Here is a 22,558-nt window from a genome sequence, read left to right on the forward strand (position 1 = left end):
TCACAGGCGTGGCTATCTACAGGGCCAAGGATTGAAACGACGCAACGAGGGTGCAGAAAAGTTGAGTTGAGGCGGTGGGAGGGAGACGGAGACGGAGGCGGTCAGCGGCTGAGTTCCAGACGCGCTGATTGGCGGCGCAGTGCGTGATTCTGCCTCGGAAAGTTGAGCAGCAACTTGGCACTCGACTGGTGGATGCCGTAGCTTACGAACCACCTCTACCGACCGTGGAACAGTAAGCGAGCCGGCGGAGCTGTCGAAGACCACGGCGTCCATTCGGCCATGTCGTTCTCGTCGTTCTCGTCGTTCTCGTCGTCTTCGCTGCTGCGCCCACAGCTGCCCGCGTACGCCGGCCGCGCCTGCCGCGCCTGCCGAGCCTCACGACGGCCGCTCTCGTCCAAGACAGCCAGGGAGCAGAAGAGCAATGCGGCGCTCCCGTCGAGGCCGGCGCGCACGCGGTTCGCGCCCTCGCCCACGGGATATCTGCATCTGGGCTCGCTGCGCACCGCGCTGTTCAACTACCTCCTCGCCAAGAGCACAGGCGGCCAGTTCCTGCTGCGCATCGAAGACACGGACCAGAAGCGCACCGTCGCCGACGCCGAGCAACGCCTCTTGCAGGACCTCCGCTGGGCCGGCCTGCAGTGGGACGAGGGGCCTGAGGTCGGCGGGCCGTGCGGACCGTACAGGCAGTCGGAGCGCAGCGCCATCTACCGCGCGCATGCCCAGCAGCTGCTCGACTCGGGCCATGCCTACCGCTGCTTCTGCTCCTCGGAGCGCCTCAACGCCCTGGCCGAGCACAGGCACAAGCTTGGCCTGGCCACCGACTACGACCGCGCCTGCGAGTCGGTCCCCAGGGACGAGAGCGACGAGCGCGCCCACCGCCACGAACCGCACGTCGTGCGCCTCAAGGTGCCCGACCAGTACCCCACCTACAAGGACCTGATCTACGGCACCTTCAAGCCCCTCCGCCGCCGCGGCCACGTCACCGAGTCGTCGTACGAAGACCCCATCCTGCTCAAGAGCGACGGCCTGCCCACGTACCACCTCGCCAACGTCGTCGACGACCACCTCATGAACATCACCCACGTCGTCCGCGGCAGCGAGTGGATGCCCAGCACGCCCAAGCACATCGCCATGTACTCGGCCTTTGGCTGGACACCGCCCGCCTTTGCACACGTGGGGCTGCTGGTCGACGAGAACGGCAACAAGCTGTCCAAGCGCAACTTCGACACGGACATCGCCGCCTTCAAGGACATGGAAATCTTCCCAGAGACGCTGGCCAACTTCGCCGCCCTGCTGGGCTGGAGCCACAAGGAGAGGAGCGACGTCATGACGCTGCAAGACCTCATCTCCCATTTCAGCCTCAAATTCACAAAGGGCAACACGACCGTCACCTTTGGCAAACTGCACTACCTGCAGCGCAAGCACGCCGCCCTGCGCGCCCAAGCCGGCGGACAGCCCCTGCAGGACATGGTCGACAACGTCGCCGCCCTGCTCACCAGCCCCGACTCGCCCTACGACCCCAACGACTGGCGCGCCCTCACGGGGCCCAGCCCAGACGCGTACATTGAGAAGATTGTGCACGTCGACGCCGAAAACTTCACAAACGCAAACGAGTTCCTCTACCGCAACGCCTTCTTCTTCAAGCCCCTGCGGCCCGCCGCCTCGACGAATCTCACTGCCGACAGCCCCACCGACGTGGTCGAGCGCTCGAAGCTCCTCGCCGAGATCAAAGACGCTGATTGGGATCGTGACAATCTCATGGAAAAGGTGCGCAACATGATCGACGGGCGGCCCGAGGGTAAAGCCGGCGGCAAGGACGTCTATCACTACCTCAGACTGGCGTTGACGGGGCAGGAGAAAGGGATCAGGCTGTATGATATCATGTTGATTTTGGGTCGGAAGGAGACGTTGGCGCGGTTGGGTGCTGACGATTGAGTTGGTTGTCATGTCATGTGTATGTGTACGAGTACATGGTAGAGGTGAGATGTACCAAGATGCTGATGTTTGTGTCATGCGTGTAGGATTATGGATACTTGTGGACTGTGGGTTACTTCTCTTGCTTCATTACGTCATCGCCTCTGTGCCACGCTATACACGTATACACACATACACACACACACATACGTCTCTGCTGTATTGGTCTCGTGGTGGTAGCCAGTGACAAGGGCCCATGTCGACTCTCTGTGTGCGCCGTAACGTCACAGCCCAGCCATGCTCGTGGCTGCAAGTCTCGTGTCATAAAGTGGGTTCAACTCCACACGTCTGCCGCCTCAGCTCTTCATCTCCATCTCCACCTCCTGGCTCTCCGTCGCGGGCGGCCGACCGCCGCTGTGGAAGTTGAACACCTGGTCCTTGACCTTGGCAGCCAGCAGTCCCATTTCCTCCTCGCGCGCAATCTTGCTCCCCGCTGCGCCCAGCTTCGGCAGGGCGTCTTTGCGGCTCTCGCTCCCCGGGAAGGCGGCCGCGCTGCCCTTGAAGCGCTTGTTGCCGCACTCCTGCTGTGTCTTGCGCGCGAGATCGCTGATCTGCTTCGTGCCGTACTCGCGGTTCGTCATCAGCGGCGAGGCGGAGAGCGTCTGCACCCAGTACTTGTTCCACAGCGCCTCAAGCAGCTTTGCGTCGAGCGTGGATTTGTAGTGCGAGACTTGGAGCGGGTAGTAGTGGTTTGCGTGGGCGCCAAAGTCCTCAATCTTGCCGAGGGGGATCGTCTGGAAGCCGTCGCTCTCGACGGCGCCAGCGCCGTTCTTCATCGTCGCACCCTTCTCTTTGTCTTGCACGTAGCTGTCTGGGAATGTGCGGAAGCCGCCAATCTCGACCTTGCCCGCGGACACGGTGCGGTCCGGGTCGATGACGATGGCGCAGAAGGGGTCGGAGAACTGCTGTTGCGTCTTCTGGGTGTTGACGTCGATGCCGGAGAGCCAGCAGCCGTAGCCGGGATGGCTGTGGTACCAGCCCACGGCGTTGTCGAGCTGGCCTTGGTCGCGCGCTCGCTGCAGGAACTCGACCATGTACTCGTTTGCCTCGTCCTGGGCGTTGACCCGTGTCTCGGTGCCCTCGACGGGGAGGCGGAACGCGTCGGTCACGACGAACGTGTGTGCTTCAATCTTGCCCATCATCAGGCCCATGACTTCGAGAGAGCCGCCGGAGCGGGCGTGCATGACCATCTTCAGCAGCGCCACGGCGGAGATGCGGACCGAGGTGAAGTAGTGCGGATCGGTGCGCCATGGATGTGCGTTGTCCAGGGCCTTCTGGGCGGGGACAGAGTACGAGTAGAGGGCATCTTTGGTGGGGTCGACCAGCTGCACGGCGTTCTCGAGCTCTGGACGGGTTGTTAGCATCGAAGCTCACGCACGTGTAGTGGGGCCATGCGGGGGGGCGACAAGAGGTGCAGTCATGGCTGTGCCTACCCCAGGTTTTCAGTGCGGTCCCCATGGTTATGGGGAAATGTGAGGGGGAGCGCGTGGCGAAGTGGTGGTTGGGAGTGGACGTCGAGGCCGAGGTGCGTCGGTGGAGGTGGGAAGCTGGAGCTCTGGCGCTAAGAGCTGCACTCACTGCAGCAGGCTGCAGTCGGTGAAGAGGGGTCGACACGACGTGAAAGTAAACGACGGCTGAAGCGATTTCTACAGTATGGCTCAAGTAATCTCAATAGTACGGCTCAAGTCATCCATACAGCATGGCCCAAGTCATCCATACAGCATGGCCCAAGTCATCCATACAGCATGGCCCAAGTCATCCATACAGCATGGCCCAAGTCATCTATACAGCATGGCGAAGTGATTCCTACAGCATGGCTCAAGTAATCTCAATAGTATGGCCCAAGTAATCTCAATAGTATGGCTCAAGTAATCCATACAGCATGGCCCAAGTCATCTATACAGCATGGCCCAAGTCATCTATACAGCATGGCGAAGTGATTCCTGTAGCATGGCTAAAGTCATCCCTTCATGGTACTCCTCGCTAGCCCTTTGAACCTTTCCGGCGCCCGCCCTGCTCCTCCCAGCCCATCTGCGCATTCATCCGGCTCGCCTCCTCCTCCATCTTGCTGACCCACCGTCTCGTCAACTCGGCGTTCTCCTTCTGCAGCCGGTCCTTGTCCTGCTCCGCCATGTTGAGCTGCAGGTTCAGCGCGACCATCTCATCCTGCACCTCCTCCACGAAGCGGCCCTTGCCCTTCAGCTCCTCCTGCCTGTCCTTGCCCCGCCGTTCGAGGTGCGCCCTGTGCTTCTCGAGCTGGGCGATGCGCTGCTTCTGCTGCGCGTCGGACGCCTGCAGCGCGGACAGCGAGGCGCTGAGGCTGCTCAACTCGGCTTCCAGGCTGCTGCGCGTCTTCTGGGTGGCAGCCAGTTCCGAGCGGAGCTGGACGAGTGCTGCAGAAGACGGCGTGTCGAGAGGGGCGGGCGAGCCTTTGCCCCTGGCGGTGCCTGTGCCGTCGCTGGCCGCGGTGTTGTGGTCGTCTGTGGATGCAGACGCATGCTGCAGTGCTTGTGCTTGTGCAGCCGTGCGGTCGGCCAGCCGGGTGTCTGGAGCCTTGTCAGCTCTGCGGCCCACCACGGTCGAGATGCACCCAAGGCTTACAGGCGTGGAGGTACACTTCGTGCACTCGCTCGCGCGCATCACGAGCGTCCAGCGCGGACAGGTACTCGGCGAGCGGCGTGCTCATGGCGGCAGGTGGCGCAGAGTCGTGTCTCGTAGTGAGCGCGCCCGCTCTCCTGGCCGCATGGTGGTGTTGGCTCAGGCAGGGCCCGCAGGTGTTGCGGAGGCGCTGCCAGCGGGGTGCATCTGCATGGCTCGGCGAGCCTCGAGCTCCGATTCGCTGACGTTTGTGCCTGTGCCTGTGCTCGAAAAGGCTCAGTGGCTGTTGCATGCGCTACTCGACGCTTCTGCCGCCGCCGCCGTCGTCGACATCACCGTTGCTTCTCTCCCTCTCTCTGTCTCCCCCTCTCTGTCTCCCCCTCTCTGTCTCCCCCTCTCTGTCTCCCCCTCTCTGTCTCCCCCTCTCTGTTCCCCCCTCTCTGTCCCCCCCTCTGTCTCCCCCAGCCATCGCCATCGATCGGCCTCTCCACGAGCGCCCGCCATGCCGCCCACCCACCACATGTCCAGCACCTCGCGGGCCCTCTACCGTGTCTTCGTCGCCCCGAACCTCCGCACCACGACCAACGGCATCCCCATCCAGTTCGCGCCCGCCTTCGCGCCCACCTTCGGGCCCCCCTCAGCCACCGTCACGCCGCTGAACCAGACCCAAGTGCGCACCAGGACATTTGCGAGGAAAGACACGCGCCGCCACGCGCTGTCCGACCACTTCATCATCGACGGCGCCATCAACGCGCCACGAGTCAACTATGTCGACGCCAACGGCAACTACTTCGAGGACGTAGCCACGCTCGACGCCCTGAGCAGCTTCAACAAGGTCACGCACCACCTGGTGCAGGTCACGCCGGGCCAGGTGGATGAGTACGGCACGCCGGACCCAGACCACCCGCCCGTGTGCCGCGTGGTGAGCAAGATCGACCTGCGCGCCCAGCACGAGCGCAAGGTCGACGCCGTCCGCAAGCAGACCAAGGGCGTCACCGGCCCGCCGCAGAAGAACCTCGAGCTCAACTGGGCGATTGGCGGAGGCGACTTGAAACACCGCCTCAACAAGCTGCAGCAGTTTCTGACAGAGGGCAGGAAGGTCGAGGTCCTGCTCGGTCCGAAGAAGAGGGGCAGGAAGGCGACGCCCGACGAGGCGGACGCAGTGCTCAAGGCGGTCGTGGGCGCCGTGGACGAGTGCAAAGGGGCAAGGGAAGTGAAGCGCGAGGGCGACGTCGGCGCCGTTCTGACGATCATGTTGGAGGGCAAGAAGATGGAGGAGAAGAAGAAAAGTGACGAGCGAGCGCGTAGTGCAGGGGATGGACCCACGTCATGAGACGCAGAGAGGCAGACGCTTACTTACCCTTGCGCACCACGCCCTCTCCCATGCGAGCCGCAGAAGGGATGCATGCATGCCTACGCACGTGCCAACGCCGAGATGCAGATTCGCAGCGCCGCTCTACTGTACCCAACCCACACTGTGACAACAGCCAACACCAGAGCGGATCAAAGGGGGAGTAGAAGCGAACAGCGCCCGTCTATAGCTTGGTATCCTTATCCTACACTCAGCTACCTAGATTGCCTACACATACCATGTACAATAATACAACCCTCCCAACCCCTTTCGTGCAGTGATACACCACGCTACCGCTTCTCTTGCACGGGCTGCTCCCGCTCCTCGAGCTCCTCGAGCTCCTCGGCTTCCGCGACCGAGTTCAACGCCTCTTGCTCGGCCATGGCAGTCTCGAGCGCTTCGTGGGCGGCCTTGATCTGCTCCTGTGCTTCCTGCTGAGCCTTGCCGTTGCCCTGGACGTGGGCGAGCGACTTCTTCTGCTTGGCGAGCTCGACGCGGGCAGACAGCAGCTCGAGCTCGTGGCTGTCGACGTTGGTGCGCTGGACGCTCGCCCGGGCCAGCGCTAGCTCGGCGGCTGCGGCGTCGCCAGCGAGGCTGTGGGCTTCGGCGACGTGCTCCTGCACCTGCGCGGCGAGCAGCGCAGCTTCATGGATGATGTCCTGCTTGTCCACCTCCAGCTCGCGCACCTCGACGTAGTGTGTCTCGGCCGCGACGCGCGACGTCTCTTCTGCGGTGCCGCCGAGCTGTGTCTTGGCCGTGATCTGGTAGTCCAGGGCCTGGATGCGGGGGAAGTGCGAGGTTGCGTTGCGCTTGTTCTGTATGCGTGCGTAGTCGGCAAAGGGCATGCCGGTCCGTTGGGCGAACTGGTACTGCTTGGCTTCGGCGAGGAGGTTGTAGGCGGAGACCATGAGCTCGGTGCGCTTGGGGCCCTCTGGCAGCGATTCGGCATAGGCGTAGCGTGTCGAGGCGACGCTCTCGTAAGCGTCTGCGCGGGCGGCGTCCCTGTCCTTGGGCTCGGTGAGCATCAGTCCGCGGAACTCTGGCCAGCCAATGGTGGACTCGAGCTCCTCTGCTGGCGATGATCGGACGAGGCGCTTATCCCAGGGCTTGATGGGTGTGTGCGTGAGGTCCTCTTGGTGCGAGAGCAGGATGTTGTGCAGCGCGGCGCGCTCGATGACCAGGCGCGATCCCTCGAGCAGGTTCTTGACGTCGACCTCGTCCCAGAGCAGCGTTCGGTCGCCAGCGTCCAGCTGTTCCAGCGCCATTTCGAGCATGGGTCGCTCCTCCAGCGTGACCAGCAGACTCGTGCCCTTGCCGCCTTTCTGCTTTGCCTGGTACTTGAGCACGTGCTCCAACAGGCGTGTCGACGGGCTCTCGATCTCCATGGCGTTGTCGACGATGATCAGCTCGCCCCTGCGGAAGCGGTAGGAGAGGGCGGTCCGCCAGGCCAGGTCGTAGACCTTCTTCTGCAGCTCGGTGGAGAAGTCGCGCGGCCGGGGGCCGTGGGAAACCCCTCCGGAGCGAATGGTGGGCGACTTGACATCGCCGATACGGGCGCGGCCGGAGCCCTTCTGGGGGCGCATCTTCCTGGCCGAGCCGCGGACCTCGAACCTGTTCTTGGTCGAGGCGGTGCCCAGGCGGGTCATGTCGCCCTCGTAGATGACGGCGCGGTGCAGGACGTCCTTTCTTGTGGGGAGGTGCAGGTGATTTGCGGGGAAGACGTCGAAGCGCAGGGGCTCGAGGGACGGGAAGCGGTGGACGGTCGCGAGCACCGTCTGCTGGGCGAGCGGCTGGACGGGCACGAAGGCGGAGGCGGAGGCGGTCGTGGGCGAGACGGCGGCTCGCGAGCATGGCGAGGTGGAGAGCGGGCGGGCGAGGCAGGATGCAATCGACTTCTGTGCAGCTGTTAGCACACGGGGCACGGGGGCGGCGTGGTGAGGGCGCAACGGACGGTGCAGCGCGCAGCGAGGGCGGCGTGCCGGGTCGACGGGCTGCCCAGCGGGCGGGCGATGGCCCTCAGCGGCGCCGAGATCCTGGAGGTGGCCATGGCGGGCTGTGTGGTGCTGACGACGAGGGCGAGGACGAGGACGGGGACGGGGACGGGGACGGGGACGGGGACGGGGACGCGGCCGCGGTGGGCGGACGTGGTGGTCAAGTTTCGGGGGCACGGACGTCTGGACATTTTGCACGCCCCGTCCGCCGTCGGCCGTCCAGCGAGCCTCGACTCGACCGTCGACCCTCCCGTCGACCCTCTCGTCGACCTCCCCTCGCCCCTCGCCTCCCCTCCCTGCCCCCCGACGCTGGCAATGGCGCCCCTCACGCCGGCGATGCGCCATCTCCCCGCCTGTCTGCGCTGCGTGCGCCAGCTCCCCGCCGCCCATGGCACTGGCGCGCCGCACCGCCTGCTCTCCTCCTCGGCCGCCGCCCGCGAAGACGCGCAGACGCAGCCAGCAGCCGCCGCCGCGGTGCCCGAGTACATGCAGAAGTGGGGCACCCTCGACCCCGAGACGGTCGAGAACAAGAAGCAGGAGCGCCGTCTGCTGCGCAGAGAAGGCGTCCAGCCGGTCGGCTCGCGCCGTCGCCGGGCGGCCCTGCGCCTGTCCGCCGCCCGCCAGACCGCGGAGATACCCTTCGAGCAGCTGCCGTACCAGTGCTTCCAGGAGGCCCGCAAGGTCCTGCACGAGGACAGGCAGGAGAAGCTCAGGGCCATCCAGACGCAGCAGCAGCGCATCCAGGCCGTCGCCGCCTCCAGCGCAAGCGAGCAGGCCAAGCGCGACAGCATGGCCCGCATGCGCCTGCACCTGCACGACCTGATCATTGCCGCCGACATCAACGACCCCGTCGTCAAGAGGAAGTTCGAGGACGGACAAGGTACGTGCCGTGCACGCCGCACCACGGCCACGGCCATGGCCAAGGCTAACCCCCCCGCAGGCGACATGAACAAGCCCATCTACCGCCATCTTGCCGAGAAGAAGTGGCGCGAGTTCAAGCGCAAGGTGCTCCAACAGCGCGTCACCCAGCTCTCGCTCGTCCCCGATCTGCTGGGTTCGCTGGACCTGGTCGCCGACGTGGACCTTTCCTTTGGCCGCAAGACAATCACGCCCGGAGACTTTGTCGACTCGGCCGTCAGCGAGAAGATGCCCACGCTGCACGTCCAGACATTCACCCCAGCCGAGAAGCTGGTCACCGTTGCTGTCGTCGACGCCGACGTGCCTGTGCCCGACGAGGATGGCTTCACCACCCGCTGCCACTTCATCGCCTCCAACATCCGCATCTCGCCCAGCGAGACCTCGATCCCCCTGCAGCGCATCGCCGAGGACGACAAGAAGAACGCCCCCGAGTCGAGCAAGGTCGCTCTCCCGTGGCTTGCACCGTGGGCGCACAAGGGCGCACCTTACCACCGCCTAGCTGTCATCGTCCTTGAGCAGAAGGAGGCTCAGAAATTCGACATCTCCAAGCTCAGCACCATCCCACGTGACGGCTTCAACCTCCGCAGCTTTGTCATGTCGCAGAAACTGAAACCTCTCACGGCCACGTTGTTCAGGACAAAGTGGGACGAGAGCATGGCTGCCGTCATGGAGCGCGCTGGATTGGCGGACCAGGTCAACATCGAGTTCAAGAGAAAGAGGGTCGAGCCGCTGCCCTACAAGAGGCGGACAGAGCGCATGCGCTAGAGCACTTGTACGATGATACTCCATGTCGGATTGGCGAAAGAGCACCACGTGACTATCTGGTGAGTGTACTATATACTGCAGCTTGCAGAAGGAACATCATGTTCGACGACAGCACGCTTGGTTGGCTTGATGTGATGACATTGAACGTGCCTTCCCCTTTCTCTCACCACTCCACGCTTCCCCCACCTTCCTTGTGAAACCCCATCACTGCCATCCCCAGTTTGTCGCTTGCTCTCACTCTACACCCTGTGCTTGAATTCAACGTTGACGCCGACTTACGATCCTGGTATTGCCACTGCATGGCGCAACAGCTTTCCGCACGCAAACCTTGCATACGCTCGCAGGCAATCTTTCGTTTGGCAGACTTCCCCTTCCACCTGCTCAAAGCGATCCGTAAGAATGCCGCCAAAGGCACAGCCTCCATCAGATCCCTTCACGCCGTCTAGTGCGCATGTTGCGTTGGCCATCGCCATCATCAGAGCAAAGCCGCCAGGGACCTCGGCAAGAGGTAGGTATTCTTCTGCCGCAAGCCACATCATCCCTGACTGTATAGACTACGTCCTGGGGCTGCGAAGCCAAGTGCGGCCTGGCTCAGCTGAGTCGGAAACCCATGAAGAGGGCCACTACCTCGACCTAGTCGCGTATTGGAAGGACCAGTGCCGGAGATGGCAAGACGAATGTGATGGTCTGCGGAGCGAGAACATCAAGCTCGAGCGTTCCAATCACTCCCTGACAAGCCGTACAAGCTGTACATCGGATACAATTTCGATCAACACCATGAACACGTCGAAAAGGAAAGCACGAACGGCTTCGCCAGTGCGGAACGCGAAGCGATCCAAGGGCGCCCAACAAGGCGAAAACTCCACGACTGAGACCCAGGACATGATTGACGACGACTTCGACTTCCTCGACGGACTAGGTCCAGGTCAGTTACCCTCTGGCGAGAGACCCCCTCTGTGTGCTGACAGATAGTGGCAGAGGGCACGAACCTGACCGAGTCCCTGTTTACGACGTACAAACTTTGCCGAACAACGAGTTCAGATGTCGATACGTTTTGCTTCGCACTGGTCCGGACAGCCAACGCATTGGGCAAGGTCATACGCCTGGTCGCTCACAAACACGGACAGCTTTCGCGACAAGGTGTGCAAACGTCCGGGCCGGCATCTCTGGATCGTGATAAATCCAACTTTGCACTTGCAATGACCATTTGCGCGCGAGGCTTCATGGCAGTACTTGTCGGTCTCAGCAAGATGGCTGACATGAGCAACGATCAGCGACTTTCGAGTCTTGTTGTATGCGAGCTGGCGGACATGTTCAAGACGGTGCTTGCTGCGATGGAATCAGTTGCGCGGCATACCGCCCAACAGAAACCCTTGCAAGCAGTCGATTCGAAGAGAGCGAGAGATACGACAACCGCCATGGTCCCTAAAGAATCCATTCCAGCTCGTGCATTGGCTCACCTACTGATTGGTTTTCTTGGCTTTCTTGAAAAGACCAATCCACTACACCAACAAGTATTCGACGGCTTCGTTTATCTTTTGCTCGAGCGCGTCGGGCGGCGTTTGTTCTACTGTACGTTCGGCAGACATCGCAATAGCACAGTGGAGGGCGATATCCAACCATCGCCCGAACCAAGATCAACAGAAGAAGCTGTGAGACAGGACACTGAAGCGCTTGGGACGCGTCTCGAAGTAAAAGCCCTCGTCTTGGTGCTTGAGCGCGCCATGGGCCTGGCACCAAACCACATGAACTCTCAAACATCCAACGCCAGCCGGAGTCAGAAGAAACTAGGTCGCACTTTGAGCCTCAAGAACCTGCCCTCCGTATCAAGAGCTCGTCTCAGCCCGCTTGCCAAGGATCGCCTCCAGCGAACGCTGGTTGCTTGCATGTACGGCGACAAGATGGATGACGAGTTTCTTGATGTACTCACAAAGCCTAAGCCGTCCATGCGGCTGGGCTCATTGCAGAATGTTGCAAGGATAGACGATAAAGATGTGGAAGACTGGTATAAGAAGGAGGTGTGGCGACTCGTCGGCTGGGACGTACTTGCCAAAGAAAGTGGGTGGTGATACGAGAACTGTCGAGGATAGCTTGGTCCATGTAGTGGATTTGAGATGGTGTGTGTTTACCAGGTCGCATTTGCATTACACCTGCTGCTCGCAATTGTAAAGAAATGGTCGGATCGAGACGCCTAGAGCTGTGCAGTGTACTGGTCGTTCCCATTGGATCCAGCTCCTCCTCCCATCGCTCTGTTGGTCCGCTGCGCAAACGGCCATGCTCACCGCCGTGAAGTGGACGTGAAGGGCGTGAAGGACTCCAGCGCGCCTTGGCACCTGCACTTGTTGGTCGTGACCTCTTTCCCTTTTTCTCACCCTCACTCCCCCATCACCACTCATCCTCATATTGCACCTCCTGCACCACCCTAGCACCCTCCAGCAACCACCACCATGGCCGAGACTGAAGAGAAAGTGTCGCCCTCACTGCACTACAGCGATGGCGAGCAAAACGGTCGAGCTTCTATTGACACCATTTCCCCAGGTGTTGCGAGAATTGAGGCAACTGCGGAGCACCTCACATCTGCCAACCGAGCATGGATACTCTTCGGTGTTCTGCTCATCGCCTGGGCCTATGGCTTGGACAGTACGCTGCGAGTAGCCTTCCAGCCTATTGCAGTGAACGCCTTGAATGCTCACTCCCTCTTGGCGACAGTGACTGTGGTGCGCGCTGTTATAGGTGCCGCTGCTCAGGTGAGTACCTCCTAGACATCGCGATAGGGGAGTGGCTGACAAGAACCAATAGCCCACGGCAGCCAAAATTGCGGATGTGTTCGGTCGCATTGAAGTGCTTCTGGTGTCCGTGGTCTTCTACGTCCTAGGTAAGTCACGGTCGCTTTCTTGCATTGCCTACGCATGACGCCGCACTCCAGTTAGCAACTTGCTGACATACCACAGGCACAGCCATCGAAGCATCAGCCAACAGTCCCGCAACTTTTGCCGTCGGCAGCTGCTTCTATCAGATTGGCTACACGATCGCTGTCTTGATTGTCGAGGTCATTGTCGCCGACACAACTTCCCTTCGGTCCCGCTTGTTGTTCTCATACATTCCAGCCGCTCCGTTCATTGTCAATACGTGGATCGGTGGCGAAGTGCTGGTGGTTGTCAGAGGCTCAACTGCCTGGCGTTACGGCTTCTGGATCTGGTGCATAGCTTTTCCGATCTGCGTCCTGCCACTTCTCGGCTCCTTGTGGTGGGTCAGCTACAAAGCAAAAAGGGCTGGAGATCTCCAGCATTGCAAGACACCATTCCAAGAGCACGGCGGTTGGGAACTCACCAAAGCACTGTTCTGGCAGCTTGATGCGATCGGCATTCTCCTGACAATCTGCGTCTTTGGGTTCCTTCTAGTCCCCCTCACCATTGCTGATGGCCCTGACGCCTCTTGGGGATCTCCAAAGATTGTTGCGCCGCTTGTTATTGGGGTGCTGTGCATCCCGGTCTGGATACGATGGGAAACCATTGCGCCGCACCCTATGGTTCCATTCTACGTAAGTTGATTCTTGTACTCCGCTTTACGATATTGACGGCCTTCTAGCTACTCAAAGATCGTGCTGTGTGGGGCGCGCTTGCGATTGCTTTCTTCCTGATGTTCTGTAAGTCCCAACATGTCACTCTTGCCTTCAACAAGCTGACTGCCTTCAGCATGGGGCTGTCAGGGCGACTACCTCTTCTCCGTTCTACGTGTAGCCTTCAATCAAAGTGAGAAGTCGGCAAACCGTATCGCTGCGCTCTACAGCTTCTGCTCCACGTTGACCGGTATCTTCGTCGGAATGATCGTATACCGTGTCAGACGCCTCAAGCCGTTCATACTGTTTGGCACGTGTCTTTTCATGGTCGCTTTCGGTCTCATGATACACTATCGTGGTGGCGTCGGCACCCGCGCAGGCATCATCGGAGCTCAGATGCTTCTTGGAATCGCCGGTGGCTTCTTTCCTTACGCTGCTCAAGCTAGCATCCAGGCCGCAACCAGTCATGAGCACGTTGCCGTCATCACAGGACTATACTTGGCCACTTACAACGTCGGTAACGCGCTCGGAAACGCAATGTCAGGCGTCATCATGTCCCAAGTCCTATCGGTTCAGCTCAAGAGTCGCCTTAGCAAAGAAGTCGCCGATGCGTGGTACGACAGACCACTCGATCGAATTCAACAATTCCCGCCTGGTACAGCAGAGCGGGATGCTGTGATCGAAGCATACAAGTACTTCCAGCGAGTAGTCTGTATCATCGGTGCCAGCGCCTGTCTCGGATTGATCATCTTCGCCTTCTGCATCCGCAACCCCAGGCTTCCAGACACACAGTCTCTACCTTATGAAGAGCTCCCACAGAGAGAAGTTGATGCCGACAAGGGGTATGAAATGTCGCAATCGCCTGAACAGCAGAGGTCCTACCTGAACTGCGTGCCAGTCGAGCGCCAATAGTCGATCTATGTCTTTCAATCTGGAGTTTCGAATACGGTTAGAGTTTCTAGTTTAGCGAGGTGTACTAGGTGTTCTTCACTTCTCTCAATTCTCCTCGGACGGGTTGCGCAAGGACTGTGGGATTTGGAGTGGTCAAATCGAACGTTGGGGCTCTGCTTTGTTGTAGTAAGAACTGCATTCCGGCTGTCTCGAAGATCAAATCGTGCGTCCATATCTATGATGTGTTATCGCGTCTAGACAATATCGAGAGCTTCATACTTCTTCTTCAGGAGGCGTTGCCAGCCCACCAATCGTGTCATATGTCTTGCCGTGCTCAGTCGGCGTTTCCTGCATCATAAATTGCAGCACCATCTCCGCTGCCGTTCCCGCGTCGTCATCCGCATTCGCCGCCTTTAGGCTCTCCTCCAACCACTCTGGGGTCTTTGTCGCAAAGAACGTTTTAATGGTCTCGCTATTCACGAATCTGTCAAATTCAAAGTGCCCCTGGAACGTGAGGATTCTCCCAGTCTGATACATCCCCTTGGAAGCAGTCAGCGCACGATGAAACGCTTCTATATGGAGAATATACCTGGTTAGCACACCACGGAGTACTGCCAATAACCGACCACGAACGCGGCAGCTTCTCGAGATCAGGAACCACGACGAAATCGCCGTGCACAAACTGCAACCTCAGCTTCTCCGGCACCTGCATCCCCCGCCCTCCAGCACTCGTTGGGCACTTTGCGAAGTCGTTCCTGAATTTCGAGTCCATGGTCATTGTCTTGACGCCCAGCTCCCACCCCCGCTCATCCGCATCGACGCGTACACCGTACTGCTTGAGCAGCGCCTGGCATATCAACTGATGTCCAAAACAGCTGCCCAACCACTTCACCCACGGTGAGTCCCGGTACGCATCGATGATGTACTGCTCGAGTCGGTGCACCCAGGGAATGTCGTCGTAGGCCGAGTTGATGGAGCCGGTGATGAGAATCAAATCCACATCGTCGAGCGACGCTGGATACTCTCCCTTTCGTGAGTCGTACTCTGTAGACTGAATTGTGGTGTCCGGTGAACTGTGCTTTGCGGCTGCTGTGAGTAGTTCGTGGAAGATTTGCCCGTAGCTGGAGGCGCGTTCTGTGGAGACGTTGGGGACGGGGATGTCGGTGTTGAAGACGGCTATGTGGAGGGTCTGCGCCATGATGCTGTGCTGTGCTGTACTGTGCTGTTATGATTGGTTGTGCTAGGTTGATTTGATGGTCGATTGGTGATGTGTGAGTTTGTGTCTTGGAGGAACACCTACCGTGTCCGTGCGCGCAACAACCGGAGTCGCGCAACGACCGAATCATCACAACTACACCATACTTTAACGCGTTATAACTTAACAACTATAGCAGCTATTAACAAAGCGCTTACAGCAATTAATGCGCTAAAACTAGGTAAAAAACTTGTGTATTAGTATTTTGCTACTAGGTTTAGCGTTAACTGTGTAACTCTAGCTTAGAGACATAAGCATGTTTAGGACTCCTAGGAGACTAAGGACATTAACTAGCAACATTTAACGCTATAATAGGAGATAGAGCTTATAAAGTATATAGAGTTACTTAGTACTTATTACTTACTACCTACTAGAGAGATAATCTAGAATTTTGCGTTGCTAACGTACTCCACGGGTGAGTCGGCCACACAGGCGAGTAGGCCACTTGAAACCTCACCAAAATTGCCTAAAATCACAACTCTTTATCTCAACAATTACGCTTAAAAATCTTCTAAAATTCTCAGGATAGTATAGCATAGGTATTAGTAAGCACATATCCAAATTTCAGCTTTATAGCTTTAATAATTATAGAGATAGCCTGCGAACACCCCTGTAAAGCAGCAATCTCTTAATAACTTCTGTATTATAGATTCTAGCACCCTAAGACTTTTAAATCCTTTTATTTGTATAGGTGCAGCCCTGTGCTAAGCATTTCAGATAATTCTATAGCGTGGTTGTTGAGATAAAGAGTTGTGATTTTGGGCAATTTTGGTGAGGTTTCAAGTGGCCGACTCGCCTGTGTGGCCGACTCACCCGTGGAGTACGTTAGTGGCTTAAAATCTAGTTAGTAAGAGCTAGGTTACCTGCTTTATTAACAAGTACTCTATCTATCTTATCTTATGTTACTCTACTAGGATAGATTAACTATGTTATAATACTAATTCCTATAATAAATATATGCTCTACTTTAACCTACTATAGCATAAAATCTCTAAATACTCTATTAAGGGTTACTACATATATAATATAGATAAGAAGGGCTTTATAATTAGTATTATAGGTAGAATAAAATATATATTTAGTAAGTATATGTAGATAAAGGGAGAGATTAAAGCATCTATCTAGGATAGTAACTAAGCTTAGTAGACGCTTATAGCGTGTGTGTGTAGTAATAGAACAGTACTACTACTAGGCATTATCTATAAGTTAGCTAACACTAGCATTAAATTAGACTAGGTAGCTAAAATTAAGCTAGGAAAACACTCTATAATAGTTATATTATCTTTCTTAGGGTAGACAAATAGGGATATAGGCCTTACCTAGCTTAAGTAGGTATTTAATTGCTATACTAAGAAGAAAGTATAAAGAAAGTAGAGGCTTTTAATACTAGATAGCTACAGATCCTACGTAACAATAGACTTTATTAAGTACTATAATAACTATAAGATCCTTCTAGCTGTTCTTCCCCCTTACTTAACCTAAACGCTCTAGCTACTTAATATAGTGCTGTTTAAGCCTCTATTAATAGTATACTTAAAAGTAGTTATAACATATATCTATAAGGCTTAAAATAATACACTTATTACTAGAGTAGACTTCTTCTACCTATTCTAGCTAGTGTAGATGTGTAGCTTTACTAAAAAGCTAATACTTAAGTCCTTTAAGGTAACAGGTATCTATCTACTTAATCCTAACGTTATCCTCTACTACTTTATTAAAACACTAGAGAGCTTAGATTTAGAAAGGTTCTTATTATCTGTTTATAGTAACAAGGATTAGCTTAAAATAGAGATATTGTTGCAGCATGTAGTTAAAAACTAGAGTAAAAGTAATATTAAAAAGATAAGATAATTAATCTACTATATCTTAGTTAAAACCTTACTCCTCTAGTATAAGATAGATAGCCTTAAAAAGACTCTAAAGACGTAGAAGAAGCATAAAAAGAAGAGTAAAACCTTAGACTTGCAGTAACAGCAGGAGTACTATAGTAGTGCAGTGTTCTAGTTACCTAGAAAGGTTAATAAAGCACGCTTCTGTAAGTAAGTTAGAAAACGTAAGGAGAAGGAGGAGAGGCTTAGAAAAGCTACTAGTAAGGAAGTAGCAGCTGCTAAGAAGCTGGTTAAGAAGAAGAAGAAGGAGGAAAGGTGTGTAGCGTATAAGGCAGCTAAGGTAGTACGTAAGAAGGAGAAGGCTAATACAGTAAATTAGAAGGCTAAACAGGAGGCTAAAAAGCAGCATTAATAACAAGAGCTTAATACTGCAAAAGCTATATAATTACCTTAAAAGAGTAAGAAAAAAGCTTTATAAGCAACCTAGCTAAAAAAGCATTAAAAACGTAGTCCTAGGGATAATGTTAGTAGTTGTAGTCCCCTATTGCTATCTCTAGCTTCCCTACTTAAAACCATATCACGTAGCCACAACGTTAAGTTACTAGCTAAATTTAAATAGTACATCTTTTTTGTAAGTAATTAATTAGTACTATACTACAAAATTACAAAATAATAGCTGTTGTGGGTGGCTCTATAGCCTTATCTAATTTTGAGCGTTAAGGTGGTTTTTGGTTGTTGCGCGACTCTGGTTGTTGCGCGCACGGACACGGTAGGTCTCGATTTCGCCATCTGCCTCTGCCGAATTCGGAACGTGTACCGGCGCCGTTGATATCCGCCTTATCGTGGTGGTTGTCATTAGTTATGTTGATTGTTCCTCTTGTAAGTGCAACTTGAGGTGTAGATCCTACGAGAGGCGCGATATGGCTATACAAAGTGGCCTGGATTGCTTCTGAAGATGTGGGATGTTGCATTGTTCGCGCCTCCACGTCCATGGGAGCTGCCGCTATTGTGACTGTGATGCACAAGCCACATTATTTAGTATTGCAATACCCTCACCTGATTGTTTATCCTTCAGCGCCACGCGAAAGATCAAACGAGCTGAAAAAGCTACTGCTAGAAGGCAAGAGGAAATAAGGGAGTAAAGGCGTGATGCGAGGAAACACGTTAAGGCAAAGAAGAGGAGGCAGCCTACACATGTCAGACTCTTCTAAATCCCACTCGGCTCGCCTCTCAGACCACAGCAGAAACACTCTCGGTCGAGACTCCAGTCCTAGGCGACGAACTGTACGACCACGCGTATTACACGCGGACATCTGAACAGGGTTAGGAGGCTGCCCAGGTGGGGCGTGGGGACTATCCAGTATCCAAACAGCAGCCATCAATGCCACATCACTCCGTGTCATATAACATAAACAAGCAAGAGGAGCGTCGAATAGAAGAACCTCTTCAGTGCAAGATGTGGTCTGGAGACCAGCCGCGGCTATACTGCATGGGTGTTATCTCCGGTTCATTCATTGAAGCGGGGAAGCTTTGAGCTGTCATGCTCATCTCTGGAGGCACTCGTTGCTTCACACACTCTACACCTACAATGCTCCCAGCACGCCCAATCCTACGTTTGGTCTGTCGTACCAGTACTGCGAATACAAAACTTCATTCAGGTATTCGACAACGCCCGATTCGCGCCCTGACTACCTCAACGAAGCATCGCCATGCCTCGGTAGCACCAGGCCAGACCGTGAACCATAATGACCACGTCGACAACCAGTCAGTCACCGCCATGGGACTGACTACCTCAGGCACCCGCCTTAAAATTCGGAAATACCCGACTTTCTCTTCCCTAGAAGAAGAGCGTGTATATCGAAAGCAGCATCTTGCCGCAGCATACCGTATCTTCGCAAAGCGTGGATTCGACGAGGGTGTCGCCGGTCACATTTCAGTTCGCGATCCTATATTGGAAGACCACTTCTGGCTGAATCCATTGTCAACACATTTCTCTCAGATCAAAGTTTCGGACTTGATCTTAGTCAACGAACAAGGACAAGTGGTAGAGGGCGATCAGCCTATCAACGCTGCTGCGTTTGCTATTCACAGCGCAGTGCACAGACGTCGACCAGATGTGCATGCAGCCTGTCATGCACATAGCGTGTACGGCAAGGCCTGGAGTGCGTTTGGACGAGAACTGGATATGTACACTCAAGACAGCTTGAGATTCTATAGGTCTCACGGTGTTTACGAACAGTTTGGGGGCGTGGTCTTGGAAGGGGACGAAGGTGACAGGATCGCAGACGCTCTAGCAGATGGCAAAGCAGCGATTCTGCAGAACCATGGCATATTGACTGTAGGCCAGAGCGTTGATGAGGCGGCGTTCTGGTTCATGAGTCTGGACAAAACATGCCAGGCGCAATTGCTCATCGATGCTGCAGCCGCTGGTAGCGGGCATAAGCCAAAAGCCATTCCTGACGAGGAGGCGGCACAGAGCTACAAGCAGGTGGGCACACCCGAAAAGGGGTGGCTTGCTTTCCAAGGATACTACGACGAGATACTTGCAAGCACTGGCGGTGACTTCCTGGAATGAGAGCCCATGGATGCCGCTACAATGTGAGCTCTCGATTGCGAGAACCCAACAATCTCAACTCGAAGGTTGGTGTCAAAGCGCTTCAGAGTGCATCTTAAACAGCTTGTAGGCTCCACGTTTAACCTGTCCGCAGGGTCATGCGATCGAATACTTTTACACCCACTGAGCCTTTCGTTTTCGTGCATTCACGTACTTCGCAAGATTCACAATCGTCAAAACAGATTGGAAATATGATAAAAGCTCTGCTCCGTCACAAGTTCAAAGCCAACCACAATGTCCTTAGTCTTGGTCACTTGCAATTGAGCCCGGTCCGCCTTCACTGTTCTCCCTCCCGGTTCTGGTCATTACCGCGCGTCTGGTCGGTCAGCTCAGCAGAGGATCTTCGGGATGCACGATAGCTAGCTCGCTGTTCAGTGTAGGTTTGGGACAACTCGGCTAGTCCTTTCAGTTGGTCCAGATATTCAATTGTGTGTTGGTCCCATTGAATCAAGTAGGCACTTCGCGAGCTAGTGCAGATTTGGAACAATGACGTATGTGTCGAGCGAGGTATTCTTGCTTACAAAAGAAAAGACAACACGATGAAGCGTTGAGTAAACTCACAGATTATGGCAACCGAAAAGAATGAACCGAAGCCTAAGGAGCCTAACACAAATGGCGTTTCTGAAGAAGATGCGCGAAAGGAGTCTTCCAAAGTTGCGAAGCAAGCAACTGAAGCGCAGAAGAAGGCAACCGAATTGATGGAGGCAGCCGCTGCTGCGGGTGACCCCGACGAACGCCAAAAGCTGATGGAACAAGCTCTCGAGCAGCAAATTCAATCAAAGTCCTTAGGCAAAACAGCAAAGTATCTACGGTCAGGCACATTCCAGGGCATGGCAGTCGGTGCAGGACTCGGAATCGCTCCTGGCGCATCGTTGGGTGCCATCACAGGAACGTTGGTTGGCGGTGTGTCCTCCACTGCTTTGGGAGGGCTTGGCGCTGGAATCGGAGCCGCTACAGGTGCGCTTCACGGTCCGTTCTGGGATCTGGGAAAGGGCGCTGGCAAAGGCATTCAAAAAATCACGAACAACCTGCCGGGTTGGAAGGCCACTGAGAGTCAGAAGAAGCAACTTGAGAAGATGATCGGCCAGATCAACGAGCAGGAAACGCCTGGGAAAGATGAGCTGGAGAGTTGGACAAGTGAGGGTGCCAGCGACGATCAAAAAGAAGCGATGGAGACCGCAAAGTCAGCGATGCCATCGCTGCCTTCAGCGGGAAGAAAGGAAGAAACGAGAAAATCAGATAACACAAAAGACTGCGACAAAGAGAAGGGTGAAGTGGAGGAGTCTAGGCAAGCGCAGTCTCCGAAGGAAAAGTCCGAAGACAATCAGGTGAAGAGGAGCAATTCAAAGGGGAATGTTTCAGATACGGAAAGCGACGGAGGAAGCAGAGAACCGTTTGGGGTGGAGAAGGATACAAACTCCCCACAAGAGCATTCACAAGAGATTCAGTCAAACTATAAGGACGCTGCTGTACAAACAGGCGAAGAAGGTCGTAAGAAGCCTCGCAAATTGCAGGCTGATTTGAACAATGGCAACGAGCAGTCTGTCAAGCCAGTTGAGACGAGAAAGAAGCCACGCAAGCTCGAGAAAAGGTCAGCCTGAACTCATCGCAAACACAGCGTATACCCGAACAAAGACTTTGCACCGACTGTGCAATAAGACGCTTTATGCCACACAGGCCTGTGAAGGATTGTGGGGATCAGACTTTAACACAAAGCAACTACAACGTTTCACTGATCATCTCGGTCCGGCATTAGGACTTTTAAAATGCATCTCTCCTCCGATCAGATCTGTAGCGTGAGCACAAAAGGATCTCTCTGTATAAATTTGCCCATAAGCTTGGGGTTCTCAACATAACAACCTCAATCCTACTGTAGCATGGCGCCCCGGAGGATTCCATCCTCGCTTCCCAAGTCTACTATCAAGAACGCAGAACTTCGATCTGGCTATGGTGACATGCAAGCACATAAAAATACCACTGCCATGGCTGCGCATGTTGCAGACCTTTGCTCCCGGGGCATGATCGGCGATGACATGGCTGTTGAACTCTTGAGACCTTCCTCGAATCCTACGTACTCGTCTCATTACCTTGCATCACACCCTGATCATACAAGTGAGCAACCGGAAATGACCAGTCTCGTCACAGCAGAGCGCCATCGGGCGAAACGAGACAAGGAGATGGAGCAGTTCCTTGAGGACTTCAAAGCTGGAAGAATCGACGAATGGGCTAACGCTACTGCACCGAAGCCCACCGCCGGGACTGAGCAGCCAGCTGTCGAAGAGCATTGCATTGACTTAGTGGCTGTGACGATCGGTCATAACGAAAGTGATGACGAGAGCTCGGAGTTGACAGATGCAAGCGTCAGCCAAATGCAGCTCGAGAAACCTGAAGCCTCACCACACAAAACCTCATTACCAGAATCATCGGCACCAGCGCCAGCATCGGAGCCAGGTTCGGCTACCATACCACCGAAGACACAAACAAGGAGGCAAGAGATCAAATCCGAACCCCTCAAACACAGTCCTGGTGCCCTCGACTACTCTGGGTTTAAGTACGGCGAGCTCGTCGCCGAGTGTCGAAGGCGCAAGATCCTGGGTGATGGCAGTTCGCAAACAGTTCGCAACCGCCTGATACAGGATAACATCAACGCCAGGCAGAGTCTACCAAGGGCGTTCATCGGGTATAAGGGAAATCTCAGAGACAGTCATAAGCATAGAACACTTGCTGCGATGCAAGGGGCTGTTGAGTAGGATGGGACTTGATGAAGTTTTTGTTTGCGTTTGCGTTGTGTTTTCTTAGCTGTCTATTGATCT

General features: G+C 55.4%; 12 protein-coding genes across 12 annotated transcripts, besides 11 other annotated features; 8 read left to right on the forward strand and 4 right to left on the reverse strand.

Annotated features, from left to right (window-relative positions):
• Positions 1 to 279: 279 nt before the first annotated feature.
• Positions 280 to 1,935, forward strand: EKO05_0007708 (Glutamate--tRNA ligase; the record flags this gene model as incomplete). Its single annotated transcript, XM_038946378.1, has 1 exon — positions 280 to 1,935. The coding sequence occupies one exon, from the start codon at positions 280 to 282 to the stop codon at positions 1,933 to 1,935; it is 1,656 nt and encodes a 551-aa protein (XP_038797151.1).
• Positions 1,936 to 2,092: 157 nt separating this feature from the next.
• Positions 2,093 to 2,124: a tandem repeat.
• Positions 2,125 to 2,270: 146 nt separating this feature from the next.
• On the reverse strand, positions 2,271 to 3,432 carry EKO05_0007709 (COP9 signalosome catalytic subunit rri1; the record flags this gene model as incomplete). Its single annotated transcript, XM_038941145.1, has 2 exons — positions 2,271 to 3,319; positions 3,408 to 3,432. The coding sequence occupies 2 exons, from the start codon at positions 3,430 to 3,432 to the stop codon at positions 2,271 to 2,273; spliced, it is 1,074 nt and encodes a 357-aa protein (XP_038797150.1).
• Positions 3,433 to 3,957: 525 nt separating this feature from the next.
• On the reverse strand, positions 3,958 to 4,660 carry EKO05_0007710 (autophagy protein 16, interacts with Atg12p-Atg5p; the record flags this gene model as incomplete). The annotated part of the gene is made up of 2 exons (XM_038941127.1): positions 3,958 to 4,520; positions 4,576 to 4,660. The coding sequence occupies 2 exons, from the start codon at positions 4,658 to 4,660 to the stop codon at positions 3,958 to 3,960; spliced, it is 648 nt and encodes a 215-aa protein (XP_038797149.1).
• Positions 4,661 to 5,092: 432 nt separating this feature from the next.
• On the forward strand, positions 5,093 to 5,905 carry EKO05_0007711 (uncharacterized protein; the record flags this gene model as incomplete). Its single annotated transcript, XM_038946377.2, has 1 exon — positions 5,093 to 5,905. The coding sequence occupies one exon, from the start codon at positions 5,093 to 5,095 to the stop codon at positions 5,903 to 5,905; it is 813 nt and encodes a 270-aa protein (XP_038797148.2).
• A 308-nt stretch (positions 5,906 to 6,213) lies between these two features.
• EKO05_0007712 (54S ribosomal protein yml6, mitochondrial) lies at positions 6,214 to 8,105 on the reverse strand (the record flags this gene model as incomplete). The annotated part of the gene is made up of 2 exons (XM_038941041.1): positions 6,214 to 7,818; positions 7,875 to 8,105. The coding sequence occupies 2 exons, from the start codon at positions 8,103 to 8,105 to the stop codon at positions 6,214 to 6,216; spliced, it is 1,836 nt and encodes a 611-aa protein (XP_038797147.1).
• Positions 7,150 to 7,187: a tandem repeat.
• Positions 8,003 to 8,049: a tandem repeat.
• Positions 8,106 to 8,115: 10 nt separating the features above from the next.
• Positions 8,116 to 8,217: a tandem repeat.
• A 12-nt stretch (positions 8,218 to 8,229) lies between these two features.
• EKO05_0007713 (mitochondrial 54S ribosomal protein YmL35) lies at positions 8,230 to 9,597 on the forward strand (the record flags this gene model as incomplete). The annotated part of the gene is made up of 2 exons (XM_038941158.1): positions 8,230 to 8,794; positions 8,855 to 9,597. The coding sequence occupies 2 exons, from the start codon at positions 8,230 to 8,232 to the stop codon at positions 9,595 to 9,597; spliced, it is 1,308 nt and encodes a 435-aa protein (XP_038797146.1).
• Positions 9,598 to 9,996: 399 nt separating this feature from the next.
• EKO05_0007714 (uncharacterized protein) lies at positions 9,997 to 11,666 on the forward strand (the record flags this gene model as incomplete). The annotated part of the gene is made up of 3 exons (XM_059637110.1): positions 9,997 to 10,105; positions 10,151 to 10,522; positions 10,576 to 11,666. 3 exons carry the CDS (start codon positions 9,997 to 9,999, stop codon positions 11,664 to 11,666), a joined length of 1,572 nt encoding a protein of 523 aa, XP_059493093.1.
• A 298-nt stretch (positions 11,667 to 11,964) lies between these two features.
• Positions 11,965 to 11,998: a tandem repeat.
• Positions 11,999 to 12,044: 46 nt separating this feature from the next.
• Positions 12,045 to 14,068, forward strand: EKO05_0007715 (ferrioxamine B transporter; the record flags this gene model as incomplete). Its single annotated transcript, XM_038941179.1, has 5 exons — positions 12,045 to 12,344; positions 12,397 to 12,472; positions 12,549 to 13,138; positions 13,186 to 13,243; positions 13,293 to 14,068. 5 exons carry the CDS (start codon positions 12,045 to 12,047, stop codon positions 14,066 to 14,068), a joined length of 1,800 nt encoding a protein of 599 aa, XP_038797144.1.
• A 252-nt stretch (positions 14,069 to 14,320) lies between these two features.
• Positions 14,321 to 15,245, reverse strand: EKO05_0007716 (uncharacterized protein; the record flags this gene model as incomplete). The annotated part of the gene is made up of 2 exons (XM_038941087.2): positions 14,321 to 14,587; positions 14,637 to 15,245. The coding sequence occupies 2 exons, from the start codon at positions 15,243 to 15,245 to the stop codon at positions 14,321 to 14,323; spliced, it is 876 nt and encodes a 291-aa protein (XP_038797143.2).
• Positions 15,246 to 15,247: 2 nt separating this feature from the next.
• Positions 15,248 to 15,273: a tandem repeat.
• A 71-nt stretch (positions 15,274 to 15,344) lies between these two features.
• Positions 15,345 to 15,389: a mobile genetic element.
• Positions 15,358 to 15,704: a mobile genetic element.
• Positions 15,645 to 15,674: a tandem repeat.
• Positions 15,699 to 16,131: a dispersed repeat.
• Positions 16,127 to 17,903: a mobile genetic element.
• Positions 17,904 to 18,908: 1,005 nt separating this feature from the next.
• EKO05_0007717 (uncharacterized protein) lies at positions 18,909 to 19,706 on the forward strand (the record flags this gene model as incomplete). The annotated part of the gene is made up of 1 exon (XM_038946376.2): positions 18,909 to 19,706. The coding sequence occupies one exon, from the start codon at positions 18,909 to 18,911 to the stop codon at positions 19,704 to 19,706; it is 798 nt and encodes a 265-aa protein (XP_038797142.2).
• Positions 19,707 to 20,311: 605 nt separating this feature from the next.
• On the forward strand, positions 20,312 to 21,346 carry EKO05_0007718 (Glutathionyl-hydroquinone reductase; the record flags this gene model as incomplete). The annotated part of the gene is made up of 1 exon (XM_038946375.1): positions 20,312 to 21,346. One exon carries the CDS (start codon positions 20,312 to 20,314, stop codon positions 21,344 to 21,346), a length of 1,035 nt encoding a protein of 344 aa, XP_038797141.1.
• A 381-nt stretch (positions 21,347 to 21,727) lies between these two features.
• Positions 21,728 to 22,495, forward strand: EKO05_0007719 (uncharacterized protein; the record flags this gene model as incomplete). Its single annotated transcript, XM_038946374.2, has 1 exon — positions 21,728 to 22,495. One exon carries the CDS (start codon positions 21,728 to 21,730, stop codon positions 22,493 to 22,495), a length of 768 nt encoding a protein of 255 aa, XP_038797140.2.
• Between the last annotated feature and the right edge of the window lie 63 nt (positions 22,496 to 22,558).

The sequence above is a fragment of the Ascochyta rabiei genome, chromosome 13 (assembly GCF_004011695.2).
Source record: "Ascochyta rabiei chromosome 13, complete sequence".
Taxonomy (NCBI): domain Eukaryota; kingdom Fungi; phylum Ascomycota; class Dothideomycetes; order Pleosporales; family Didymellaceae; genus Ascochyta; species Ascochyta rabiei.